The sequence below is a fragment of the Hemiscyllium ocellatum genome, chromosome 25 (assembly GCF_020745735.1).
Source record: "Hemiscyllium ocellatum isolate sHemOce1 chromosome 25, sHemOce1.pat.X.cur, whole genome shotgun sequence".
NCBI lineage: Eukaryota > Metazoa > Chordata > Chondrichthyes > Orectolobiformes > Hemiscylliidae > Hemiscyllium > Hemiscyllium ocellatum.
Window position 1 is genome coordinate 1432536 of NC_083425.1, and position 14278 is coordinate 1446813.

The 14278-nt window shown below is 45.4% G+C and overlaps 1 protein-coding gene across 1 annotated transcript in view; it reads right to left on the reverse strand.

Annotated features, from left to right (window-relative positions):
* Window positions 1-14278, reverse strand: part of pctp (phosphatidylcholine transfer protein) — a 57602-nt gene that overhangs the window by 13425 nt on the left and 29899 nt on the right. The window contains exon 2 of the mRNA XM_060844417.1: window positions 3410-3527. Coding sequence (XP_060700400.1) covers window positions 3410-3527 — 118 coding nt within the window. The remainder of the gene's footprint in view (window positions 1-3409; window positions 3528-14278) is intronic.

Here is a 14278-nt window from a genome sequence, read left to right on the forward strand (position 1 = left end):
GGGACCACAGACAGTAGTTTCCCTTGCATAGCATAATACAAAGCAGGCTATTTATAACAAACAAGGGCCATTACAGACCAGACCCAGCATTAACCAATTATCTTCCAATATCAATGAGGAACGATAACACTGGCTCCTTTTGCCTCTCCCTGTTTGATTTATAATAAACTAATCCATGCACTCCCATCCTAACCTGGAAATCAGTTACCACACACAGCAGGATGGAATTTGGGAATTTCCTGAGCTGTGGGAGAATAGGCCTTCATTTGGCAGCCAACTCCTTCCATAATTCCACAAAACATGGTTTGTACCAAATGACTCTTAACTGTCTTCTGGACAACTAAGGATGGACAATAAATGCTGGCCCAGCTACTGATACTCACATCCCATGAACAAATACAAAAATCCTTCATTCCACAAATTAGCCCAGTGAACCTTTTTTGGATTGGCGACAATGCCAGTATATCCTTTTTTAAAGATGGGGACAAAACTGCACACACCACACCAGGTGTTAGCAACACACTATTTGGTAGGAACAAGACTTCCCTATTGTTAAACCCCACCCCTGAGTGATGCAGGCCAAAATTCTACCCGCCTTAATTACTTGCTGCACCTGCATGCTAACTGTCTTTCATGTAGAACACTCAGATCCCTCTGTGCTGCAGATAGTTTGGACTCTCCCCAAACAGCCTGCCTTTTAATTCTTAGTACAGTACATAACCTCACACTTTCCGACATTAAACTCCATCTGCCAGGTTTTTTCCCACTGTCAACCCATCTATATCCACTCGTAGATTCCTGATGTCCCCATTGCAACATGCCCTCCCATCTATTTTTGTATCAGCAAATTTGAATACATTGTAAATGCTTCTTTTTCACGGTGGCCATTCATCTCTTGAGCCTGGTCTATCATTGTAACAAGGCACCGTTTATCTGATTGGTTTCAAAGAACATGCTTTGATCCTAAATTTAGAACACAACCCCAGGACACACGCTGCTGCCTTTGGTTACCAACTTAGTGGGATTTTTCAAGCAGATCTGATCTATGGGTCTGTCCCTTTCTGAAAAGGTATCAAAGTTCCAATTGGTTCAGAGAGTTTTAACCAGGAGAAAGTGAGGACTGCAGATGCTGGAGACCAGTGTTAAAAAATGTGATGCTGGAAAAACACAGCAGGCCAGGCAGCATCCGAGGATCAGGAGAATCGATGTTTCAGGTGTAAGCCCTTCAGGATTCCTGGCCTGGCCTGCTGTGTTTTTCCAGCACCACATTTTTCAACTCAGAGTTTTAAGTCAAGCAGTTTAGGCTGGATTCAAACATCAGAAATGAATGTGTTAATTTAACCTTAAAATGTTTTTATTAAATTATGGAGGGCTTTATATAATTGAATTAGAGATGACATTCTCAAATATGGAGTCATCAAAGCTAGTTGTAAATGTATAATAGATATTAATAAGTTCAATAAAGAAAGGCATTATAGACGGGCTTCTTTATACAGAGTGCTGAGAATATGGAACTCTACCACAGGAATGGATTAGATGATTAGCATCAAAGCTTTAAAGAGGTTACCTGATAAAAAAACAAGGGATAAGGAGTAGAAGGATACGTTGGTAGACTGAGAAAAACCAATGGAGGATGTTCATGTGGAGTTGAAATACCAGCATGAATTCAGTGAGGATTGGCTTGTTCTTTATTGTAAATTCTGTGTAAAGACACTGTTTAGGGAGTTTGAATATCACGTGACCCATCAACTGTAGCCAGACAACCACAAAGTTAGACAGTAATGAACAATACCTGAATGTGATCAGAAGGAGCCCACGCTGCAAACAGTCCACACAGAAATATGGAAATCAAACACAGACGCTGTATAGGAAGCATTTTGTATCGAATAAATACTTTGTTTTAATCATTTAATGTGGTTTATTTTTAATCAATCTTTGGTTTTCACATTTTATCATTACCTGTGCTGAGGTAATTTTGTTCTGAAATATGTTTAGATTTGAAACTGCTTTAATATGATGCTCATAACCGCAGAAGCATGTGAGATTGCGCACACACAGGTAATAATGGATTTACAGCTAGTGAGGTCAGTTAGGAATGGGAGATATCTTTGAAATAAGCCAAACCCAGGTCAGGTGGGTGAACACCGAAGATGAAAGCTGATAATGCAACAACTTTACCCCATAAACCATATCACCCGATGTAACTAGCAGTCAGGTTAACAGAAACCAGAACCTTCAAAAACAGTTAACAGGCAGACAATCTCTGTCTGATACAGAATGCACAGGGTGGAACTTCCCTGCAGCTTCCTGGGCTGGTTGTTTTAAAACACAAATAGACTATCATGCAAAAAATACATTTACCACCACCCCCACCCCATCACACACACCACACACCAGAGGAGTCTTTAACATCACTTACAGCAAGTGGAAAGAACATGATTGTTCAAAGACTACCTGACCTATAGTTCAGCAAAGCTCACAGATGTATGGCAGCTGTTTAAACAAAGAACGACATCAAAATATCTCGGTCAGGAATTTCCTCAGAGCTGACCCCAGTTCATCGCAGTTTGTACAAATGGGAGGGAAGTGGTACCAGCTCAGAAAAATGCCCACCTTTAAAGATGCCCACAATATTTAATAATTTACATACTGGATTTTGATGTACAACTTGACCATTTAAGATCAGGGATTTCACACATCTCCACACCATGTGCATTTATACAGTGCAAGTTGTTTGACACCGAGGAGAAAAGAGAAGTTGATGAGCAATGATTTAAAGGAAATTCCAGCATCCTGGGCCTAAACAGCTGAAAGCAGAGTCAGAACGGAGGCATGGGTGAGCTTTTCATCAATGTTTGATTCTGCCTTGCTTTAGCTCAACATAGTCCAGTAAACAGGTGGAACGTGAATTGGTTGGATATGGATGGGACCCTATCTCCAAATGTTGTGCAGGGTAAAGTGGAAAATGGTCAGAAGCTTTAACTTCCTCTTAAACGCTCTTGAACAAGCAGCTGAAAAAAGTTTCCAGGTTGACAAAGTTTCTGTTGAAGAACTCACGCTCAACACTCTCCTCAGATGCTGCCTGACCAGCCGTGCTGTTTCAACACCACACTTTTCGACGATGACTGATGAAGTTCAATTAAAAGCAAAGTACTGAGGATGTTGCAGATCTGAAATGAAACTAAAATACTGAAGAAACAGAGCTGGTCTGACAGCAATTGTGGGGAGACAAACAGAATTAACATTTCAGTTCAATGGGACTCTTCAGAACTTCAGGGGTTCAGTACCGCCCAAGATATCTATTGGTTTCAAAAGGAACAAATAAAATCAGGTCCCTATTCAACATAGGTGCCTTCATTTCAAAGAATTAAGACAAACATCACTAATACTGTAAACAGTGTGAACCAACCTTTCACGTAACTATCCCATTGCTTCCTATATTTCAGGACCTTGTACACATCTACAAACAACTCTGGATCACAATCTGGAAAGGTTCCATAGATTTTGTATTCATAAAGACATGATTCCTGAAAAATACAAAACTTAGCAAGTTATAAAGAGCTGTACAGTTTTCAATGGAGCAAAACCCTACATTGTTGAAATTCCACAACACAAAGTCTGGTCTTATAAAACACAGCAAAAAGGCAAGGTTTTTACATGAACTATCGGGAACACAGCGATGTCACCGATTATCATTAAGGATTGAAAAGCACCCAATAAACCAGCCGTGAGGAGATACGAATGAATTAGGTTTTACAGAATCCCTACATTGCGGAAGCAGGCCATTTGGCCCATCGAGTCCACACCAACCATCTGAAGAGCATCCTACCCAGACCCACCCTCCCCCAACCCTATCCCTGTTACCCTGCATTTCTCATGTCTAATCCACCTAACCTGCACATCCCTTTGCTAAATTGATGGGCAATTTAGCACAGTCTACCCACCTAACCTGCAAATCTTTGGAGTGCCCAAAGGTAACCCACACAGACACAGAGAATGTGCAAACTCCATACAGACAGTGGCACCAAGGCAGATTAGAACCTGGGTCCCGAACGCTGTGAGGCAGCAGTGCTAGCAACTGAGCCATTATGCCACCCCAAATTTCCCGAGTTTAGAAGAACGAGAACAACAATAGGTAGTCATTTAGGACAGAGATGAAAAGAAATTTTGTTTTAAGAGAGGATCTTTGGAATTCTCTAACAAACACAATGGTGGATACTCAATCAATGAAAGTACACAAGGCAATGGTTGATAGATCTGTGGAAGCTAAGGGTTTCATATTTCAAAGTGCCACTTGAAGTGTGTAATTGGGGCCAATCTTTACACTTTTCAAAGCATTTACCGACAGGTTTAGTTTACCAGCATTTATTTATTGGGGATGGGTTTAGCTCTGTCAGCTGAAGGGTTGGTTTACAGAGAAATGTGGTGCCAACAGCATGGGTTCCATTCCCATCACTGATTTGAGGTTACCATGAAGGACTCTCCTTCGCAACCTTGGGCAGCACGGTGGGGCTCAGTGGTTAGCACTGTTGTCTCACAGCACCAGGGTCCCAGGTTTGATTCCAGCTTCAGGCGACTGCCTGTGTAGAGTTTGCACACACACACTTGGGGGTGCTCCGGTTTCCTCCCATAGTCCAAAGATGTGTGGGTCAGGTGAATTGGCCATAGTGTTAGGTGCATTGGTCAGAGAGAAATGGTTCTGGGTGGGTTACTCTTCGGAGAGTCGGTGTGGACTTGTTGGGCCGAAGGGCCTGTTTCCACACGGTAGGGAGTCTAATCTAATCTCATATTTTCAAGTAAATCGGTTCAGATGTGCTATCTCATGACTCTGAAGCAAGTCAGTCAAATGGAAGTCTCCTGGCTCAGAGTTAAGGACACTACCACTGTGCCACAAGAACCATCCAGTCAGAATCCTGAGTTCACATCCACCACCTACATAATTATACACATTTAATATACAATTAACATTGTAGAGGCTGTATAAAAGTGGAGTTGTGGCATTACTAAATTAAAACGTTGCCAGTTTCCTCAAATTTATTCAGTGTCCCAGCATCTGTTGCTCTCTGGGGTAGTGAATTTCACAGATTCATGACACTTTGGGAGAAGCAATCTATCCTCACCCATTTTAAATGTGCACCTCCTTATCCTAAAACTCTTATTTGAGACTGATCTACATGAGGAAATATCCCCTCTATGTCTACTTTGTCAATTTCCTTTAGTATCTTATAAACCTAAATTCCATAGAGTACAGACTTAAATGGCACTCTTTCTTCGTAAGACAAACCCTTACCTCTGAAATCATTTAGTGAAGCTCCTCTGAATGGCCTCCAATGCATCAAGGGAGGGGACCAAAATTGGATACAATTTTCCACGTGCAGGCTCACTAAAGCCTGCACAGTTTCAAGAATCCTGCACTTCCTCACTTTTACAACCCTTTAGCAATAAATGTTTCATTCACAGCTGGCCAAAACCACCTCATTCTGACTAATGGCCATCATTTTTTTTCCCTGTAAAGCATCCTTAGTACTCTACTGTATCTGGCAGGTCCATCCATCTTTTCTAAAGAAGTAGTGACCACTCAGTAACTCAATTTGCTGAGACCTGATTCAAACTTGTCCAACAATTGCATATGGGACTGGCATACAGGACAGGAAATAATCTCAATCCCTATAGCCAGGGGTATACAATATCAATCATTGAGCTTTCTCCCAGCAATTTCAGTAATTCTCTCAGATATTAGCAGGAAGTTATCTTGGAAAACATTTCCTCTCAGCTCCATGTCAGCTTTCCTCTGCGCTGTCTTCCTGGACAGGTACAACACAAATTGGTTGAATCAGTAGCTCAACTGGCAGCACAGTGGCTTAGTGGTTAGCACTGCTGCCTCACAATGCCAGAGACCAATTCCAGCCTTGGGTGACTGTGTGGGGTTTGCACATTCTCCCCGTGTTTGCATCGGCTTCCTTCAGATGCTCTGGTTTCTACCACAATCCAAGTATGCACAGGTTAGGGGGCCATGCTAAATAGTCCATAGTCACCTGTCACACTGTACACCTGTCACATCATGTACCCTTCACACTGTATACCTGTCACATCATGTACCCTTCACCCTGTACACCTGTCACATCATGTACCCTTCACACTGTATACCTGTCACATCATGTACCCTTCACCCTGTACACCTGTCACATCATGTACCCTTCACCTTGTACACCTGTCACATCATGTACCCTTCACACTGTATACCTGTCACATCATGTACCCTTCACCCTGTACACCTGTCACATCATGTACCCTTCACACTGTATACCTGTCACATCATGTACCCTTCACCCTGTACACCTGTCACATCATGTACCCTTCACCTTGTACACCTGTCATATCATGTACCCTTCACCCTGTACACCTGTCACATCATGTACTCTTCACCTTGTACACCTGTCACATCATGTACCCTTCACCCTGTACACCTGTCACATCATGTACCCTTCACACTGTATACCTGTCAATATCATGTACCCTTCACACTGTATACCTGTCACATCATGTACCCTTCACCCTGTACACCTGTCACATCATGTACTCTTCACACTGTACACCTGTCACATCATGTACCCTTCACCCTGTACACCTGTCACATCACGTACCCTTCACCTTGTACACCTGTCACATCATGTACCCTTCACCCTGTACACCTGTCACATCATATACCCTTCACCCTGTACACCTGTCACATCATGTACCCTTCACCTTGTACACCTGTCACATCATGTACTCTTCACACTGTATACCTGTCACATCATGTACCCTTCACCTTGTACACCTGTCACATCATGTACCCTTCACCCTGTATACCTGTCACATCACGTACCCTTCACCTTGTACACCTGTCACATCATGTACCCTTCACCCTGTACACCTGTCACATCATGTACCCTTCACCCTGTATACCTGTCAATATCATGTACCCTTCACCCTGTACACCTGTCACATCATGTACCCTTCACACTGTATACCTGTCACATCATGTACCCTTCACCTTGTACACCTGTCACATCATGTACCCTTCACCCTGTATACCTGTCACATCACGTACCCTTCACCTTGTACACCTGTCACATCATGTACCCTTCACCCTGTACACCTGTCACATCATGTACCCTTCACCCTGTATACCTGTCAATATCATGTACCCTTCACCCTGTACACCTGTCACATCATGTGCCCTTCATCCTGTATACCTGTCACATCACGTACCCTTCACCTTGTACACCTGTCACATCATGTACCCTTCACCCTGTATACCTGTCACATCATGTACCCTTCACCTTGTACACCTGTCACATCATGTACCCTTCACACTGTATACCTGTCACACAGTGCATACTTCACAGCATCCAGGGATGTTCAGGTTGAATGGGTTAGCCATAGTTTAAAAAAATCATACAGGATTATGGGCATGGGTTCGAGGGGGAGGGGGGGCAGAATTATTGGATGGAATGCTCTTCAAAGGGTCAGTGCTGCTTTGATGGGCCAAATAGCCTCTTCCTGCACTGTAGGGACTCTATGATTCCAGGATATGATTTCAATCTGTGAAATATTTCCACTTTCATCTGAATAAAATTGCCAAATTGTAACCGAACCAGTGTCAGCTGTAGTTCAACTTTCATAGCACACTCATTTTAGAGTCACAAGATTCCAAGATCAAGACCCATTGCAGGGCTCATACAAACAAAAAATATCAGTACAGCATGAAGGGGGAAACCACACTGTACTGTATGTTAGTGTCTGTACCATCTTCACACTAGGATGTGTATACAGAAAACTCCCACCTGTCTTCAGCATTATTTTGAACAGGTGAATTATTTCAGCATCCTGACCAATATGCATCCCTTAGTTAACAGCAGAAAACGGATTCAAAATCATTTCCACGTTCCACATTTGTAAACGCTGACAAAATACTCTCCAGCATCTGCAGTCCTCACTTTCTCCACGAATACTGAGGTTAGCCTGTGGCACTGACATAACCAACACTGAAGAATCATCATCATCACCACACTCTACTAAGAGACGAGTGAGGTCAAAAGAATGACTGCAGATGCTGGAAACCAGATCCTGGATCAGTGGTGCTGGAAGAGCACAGCAGTTCAGGCAGCATCCAACGAGCAGCTGCCTTTTTCCTGATGAAGGGCTTTTGCCTGAAATGTGGGTGTCTCTGCTCCTGACCTGCTGTGCTCTTCCATCATCACTGATCCAGAGAGAGATGAGTGAGACGGCCATCGAAATCTCATGTTTGCACCTTTTAGACTGAGATCACTAACTCAACTCAATGAGTCTTGTTTTGGAAAAGTATAAAAAGTTCATAGCTTGCAAAAATATATTCTATGCAGATTAAGGGCAGAATCATGGGACATAGGCATTAATCAAAGACGTAATAAAGGCTAAAGGCTTGTTTCTGTAAAGTCTGAAATATTATTCAAACATCACTTATATCACACCTTAATGACACAATGGCTGCAGCTCGCCCCCTCATTTACTTTCGGATTTCCTGCGGCCTCTCCCCTCTCCCCCCCTCAACCCCTCACCCCTCCCCACCCTCACCTCCTCACCCCTCCCCACCCTCACCCCCTCACCCTCTCCCCCCCTCACCCCCAACCTCCTCCCCCTCCCCCTCCACCCTGCCCCCTCCCGACCCCCTCCCACTCCCCCTCACACCCCTCCCCCACTCCCCCTACCCACCACACCCCCTCCCCCTCCCCCCAGCCCCTCCCACCTCACCCCCTCCCCTTCCCCCTCCCCTCGCCCCCGATGGATCACGTGCCACAGGCACCTGTTGCACAGAAGAGGTGGGTGGAGCCAGGCCGTCCATAGCTGAGATGTACCACATCATTGTACACCTGGTACACCTGTAACTTCACACCTGTACACCTATCATACCTGTACACTTCACACAGTATATACCTGTGATACCTGTCACACCTGTACACCTGTCACACCTCACACAGTATATACCTGTCACACGTGTCACACCTGTCACACCTCACACAGTATATACCTGTCACACCTGTACACTCACACAGTCTGAACCTGTCACACCTGTACACCTGTCACACCTGTACACCTGTCACACCTGTCACACCTGACACAGTATATACCTTTCACACCTGAACACTTCACACAGTATATACCTGTCATACCTGTACAGTTCACACAGTATATACCTGTCACACCTGTACACCTGTCACACCTGTACACTCACACAGTCTACACCTGTCACACCTGTACACCTGTCACACCTGTCACACCTCACACAGTATATACCTTTCACACCTGTACACTTCACACAGTATACACCTGTCACACCTCACACAGTATATACCTGTCACACGTGTCACACCTGTCACACCTCACACAGTATATACCTGTCACACCTGTACACTCACACAGTCTGAACCTGTCACACCTGTACACCTGTCACACCTGTACACCTGTCACACCTGTCACACCTCACACAGTATATACCTTTCACACCTGAACACTTCACACAGTATATACCTGTCATACCTGTACAGTTCACACAGTATATACCTGTCACACCTGTACACCTGTCACACCTGTACACTCACACAGTCTACACCTGTCACACCTGTACACCTGTCACACCTGTCACACCTCACACAGTATATACCTTTCACACCTGTACACTTCACACAGTATACACCTGTCACACCTGCACACCTCACACAGTATATACCTGTCACACATGTACACATCACACAGTCTATACCTGTCACACCTGTACACCTCACACAGTGTACCTGTCACACTCATACACTTCACACAGTATATACCTGTCACACCTGTACACCTGTCACACCTGTACACCTGTCACACCTGTCACACCTCACACAGTATACACCTTTCACACCTGAACACTTCACACAGTATATACCTGTCATACCTGTACAGTTCACACAGTATATACCTGTCACACCTGTACACCTGTCACACCTGTACACTCACACAGTCTGCACCTGTCACACCTGTACACCTGTCACACCTGTCACACCTCACACAGTATATACCTTTCACACCTGTACACTTCACACAGTATACACCTGTCACACCTGCACACCTCACACAGTATATACCTGTCACACATGTACACATCACACAGTCTATACCTGTCACACCTGTACACCTCACACAGTGTACCTGTCACACTCATACACTTCACACAGTATATACCTGTCACACCTGTACACCTCACACAGTGTACCTGTCACACCTGTACACTTCACACAGTATATACCTGTCACACCTGTACACGTCACACAGTATACCTGTCACACTGTTTACTTCACAGGTTATACCTGTCACACTTGTACACTTCACACAATATATACCTGTCACACTGTATACTTCACACAGTACACCTGTCACACCTGTACACTTCACACAGTATATACCTATCACACCTGTACACATCACACAGTGTACCTGTCACACCTGTACACGTCACACAGTATACCTGTCACACTGTTTACTTCACACTTTATACCTGTCACACTGTACACTTCACACAATATATACCTGTCACACTGTATACTTCACACAGTACACCTGTCACACCTGTACACTTCACACAATATATACCTGTCACACTGTATACTTCACACAGTATACCTGTCACACCTGTACACTTCACACAGTATATACCTATCACACCTGTACACATCACACAGTGTACCTGTCACACCTGTACACGTCACACAGTATACCTGTCACACTGTTTACTTCACACGTTATACCTGTCATACCTGTACACTTCACACAATATATACCTGTCACACTGTATACTTCACACAGTACACCTGTCACACTTGTACACTTCACACAGTGTACCTGTCACACCATGTACACCTCACACAGTACACCTGTCACACCTGTACGCTTCACGCAATATATACCTGTCACACTGTATACTTCACACAGTATACCTGTCACACCTGTCCACTTCACACAGTGTACCTGTAACACAATGTACACCTCACACAGTACGCCTGCCACACCTGTACACTTCACACAGTGTAACCGTCACACCATGTACACCTCACACAGTACACCTGTCACACCTGTACACTTCACACGGTGTACCTGTCACACCATGTACACCTCACACATTACACCTGTCATACTGTATACTTCACACAGTATACCTCTCACACCTGTGCAATTCACACAGTATACCTGTCACACCGTGTACACCTCACACAGGTATCCTATCACACCTGTACACTTCACACAGTATACCTGTCACACTACGTACACCTCACACAGTACACCTGTCACACCTGTACACTTCACACAGTATACCTGTCACACTACGTACACCTCATACAGTACACCTGTCACACCTGTACACTTCACACAGTATACCTGTCACAGTGTATATGTCACACAGTATACCTGTCACACCTGTACACTTCACACAGTGTATCCTGTCACAGCTGTACACCTTACACAGTATACCTGTCTCACCTGTACACTTCACACAGTGTACATGTCACACCTGTACACTTCGCAAAGTATACCTGTCACACCTGTACACTTCACACAGTATACCTATCACACTTGTACACTTTATACCGTGTACCTGTCACACCATGTACACCCCACACAGTACACCTGTCACACCTGTACACTTCACGCAGTGTACCTGTCACACCTGTACACTTCACACAGTCTACCTCTCACACCTGTACACTTCACACAGTATACCTGTCACACCATGTACACCTCACACGGTATACCTGTCACACCTGTACACTTCACACAGTATATACCTGTCACACCTGTACAGCTCACACAGTGTACCTGTCACACCTATGGAATTCACACAGTATATTCCTGTCACACCTATACACCTCACACAGTACACCTGTCACACCAGTACACTTCACACAGTATATCTCTGTCACACCTGTACACATCACACAATATACCTGTCACACTGTATACTCTTCACACAGTGTACCTGTCACACCTGTACACTTCATGCAGTACACCTGTCACCTCCTCCCACCCTGCCCCCTGTAAAAACTCCATCCCATATTCCCAATTCCTTCGTCTCCACCGCATCTGCTCCCAGGAGGACCAGTTCCAACACCGCACAGCCCAGATGGCCTCCTTCTTCAAGGACCGCAGATTCCCCCCAAACGTGATTGACGATGCCCTCCACCGCATCTCCTCCACTTCCCGCTCCTCCGCCCTTGAGCCCTGCTCCTCCAACCACCACCAAGACAGAACCCCACTGGTTCTCACCTACCACCCCACCAACCTCCGCATACAATGTATCATCCGCCGTCATTTCCGCCACCTCCAAACGGATCCCACCACCAGGGATATATTTCCCTCCCCTCTCCTAACAGCGTTCCGCAAAGACCACTCCCTTCGTGACTCCCTCGACAGGTCCACACCCCCCACCAACCCAACCTCCACTCCCGGCACCTTCCCCTGCAACCGCAGGAAATGTAAAACTTGTGCCCACACCTCCTCCCTTACCTCTCTCCAAGGCCCCAAGGGATCCTTCCATATCCGCCACAAATTCACCTGTACCTCCACACACATCATCTATTGCATCCGCTGCACCCGATGTGGCCTCCTCTACATTGGGGAGACGGGCCGTTTACTTGCGGAACGCTTCAGAGAACACCTCAGGGACGCCCGGACCAACCAACCCAACCACCCCGTGGCTCAACACTTTAACTCTCCCTCCCACTCCACCGAGGACATGCAGATCCTTGGACTCCTCCATCGCCAGACCATAACAACACGACGGTTGGAGGAAGAGCACCTCATCTTCCGCCTGGGAACCCTCCAACCACAAGGGATGAACTCAGATTTCTCCAGTTTCCTCATTTCCCCTCCCCCCACCTTGTCTTAGTCGGTTCCCTCAACTCAGCACCGCCCTCCCAACCTGCAATCTCCTTACTGACCTCTCCGCCCCCACCCCACTCTGGCCTATCACCCTCACCTTGACCTCCTTCCACCTATCACATCTCCATCGCCCCTCCCCCTAGTCCCTCCTCCCTACCTTTTATCTTAGCCTGCCTGGCACCCTCTCCTCATTCCTGATGAAGGGCTTATGCCCGAAACGTCGAATTTCCTGTTCCTTGGCTGCTGCCTGACCTGCTGTGCTTTAACCAGCAACACATTTTCAACTGTGATCTCCGGCATCTGCAGATCTCACTTTTTACACCTGTCACACCTGTACACTTCACACAGTGTAACTGTCACACCATGTACACCTCACACAGTACCCCTGTCACACCTGTACACTTCACACTGTATACCTGTCACACCATATACACCTCACACAGTATACCTGTCACACTGTATACACTTCACACAGTATACCTGTCACACCTGTTCACTTCACACAGTATATACTTGTCACACTGTATACTTCACACAGTGTACCTATCACACTGTATACACTTCGCAAAGTATACCTCTCACACCTGTCACACCATGTACACCTCACACAGTACACCTGTCACACCTGTAAACTACACACAGTATGTACCTGTCACAGTGTATACTTCACACAGTATACCTGTCACACCTGTACACTTCACACAGTGTACCTGTCACACCATGTACACCTCACACAGGTATCCTATCACACCTGTACACTCTACACAGTATACATGTCACACTGTGTACACCTCACACAGTACACCTGTCACACCTGTACACTTGACATAGTATACCTGTCACACTATGTACACCTCACACCGTATACCTGTCTCACCTGTACACTTCACACAGTGTACCTGTCACACTGTATACTTCACACAGTACACCTGTCACACCTGTACACTTCTCACAGTATATACCTGTCACACTGTACACTTCACACAGTATACCTGTCACACTGTATACACTTCGCAAAGTATACCTGTCACACCTGTACACTTCACACAGTACACCTGTCACACCTGTACACTTCACACAGTATACCTGTCACACTTGTACACTTTATACTGTGTACCTGTCACACCATGTACACCCCACACAGTACACCTGTCACACCTGTACACTTCACGCAGTGTACCTGTCACACCATGTACACCCCATACAGTACACCTGTCACACCTGTACACTTCACACAGGATACCTGTCATGCCATGTATATCTCACACAGTATACCTGTTACACCTGTACACTTCATACAGTATACGTGTCACACCATGTACACCTCACACAGTATACATGT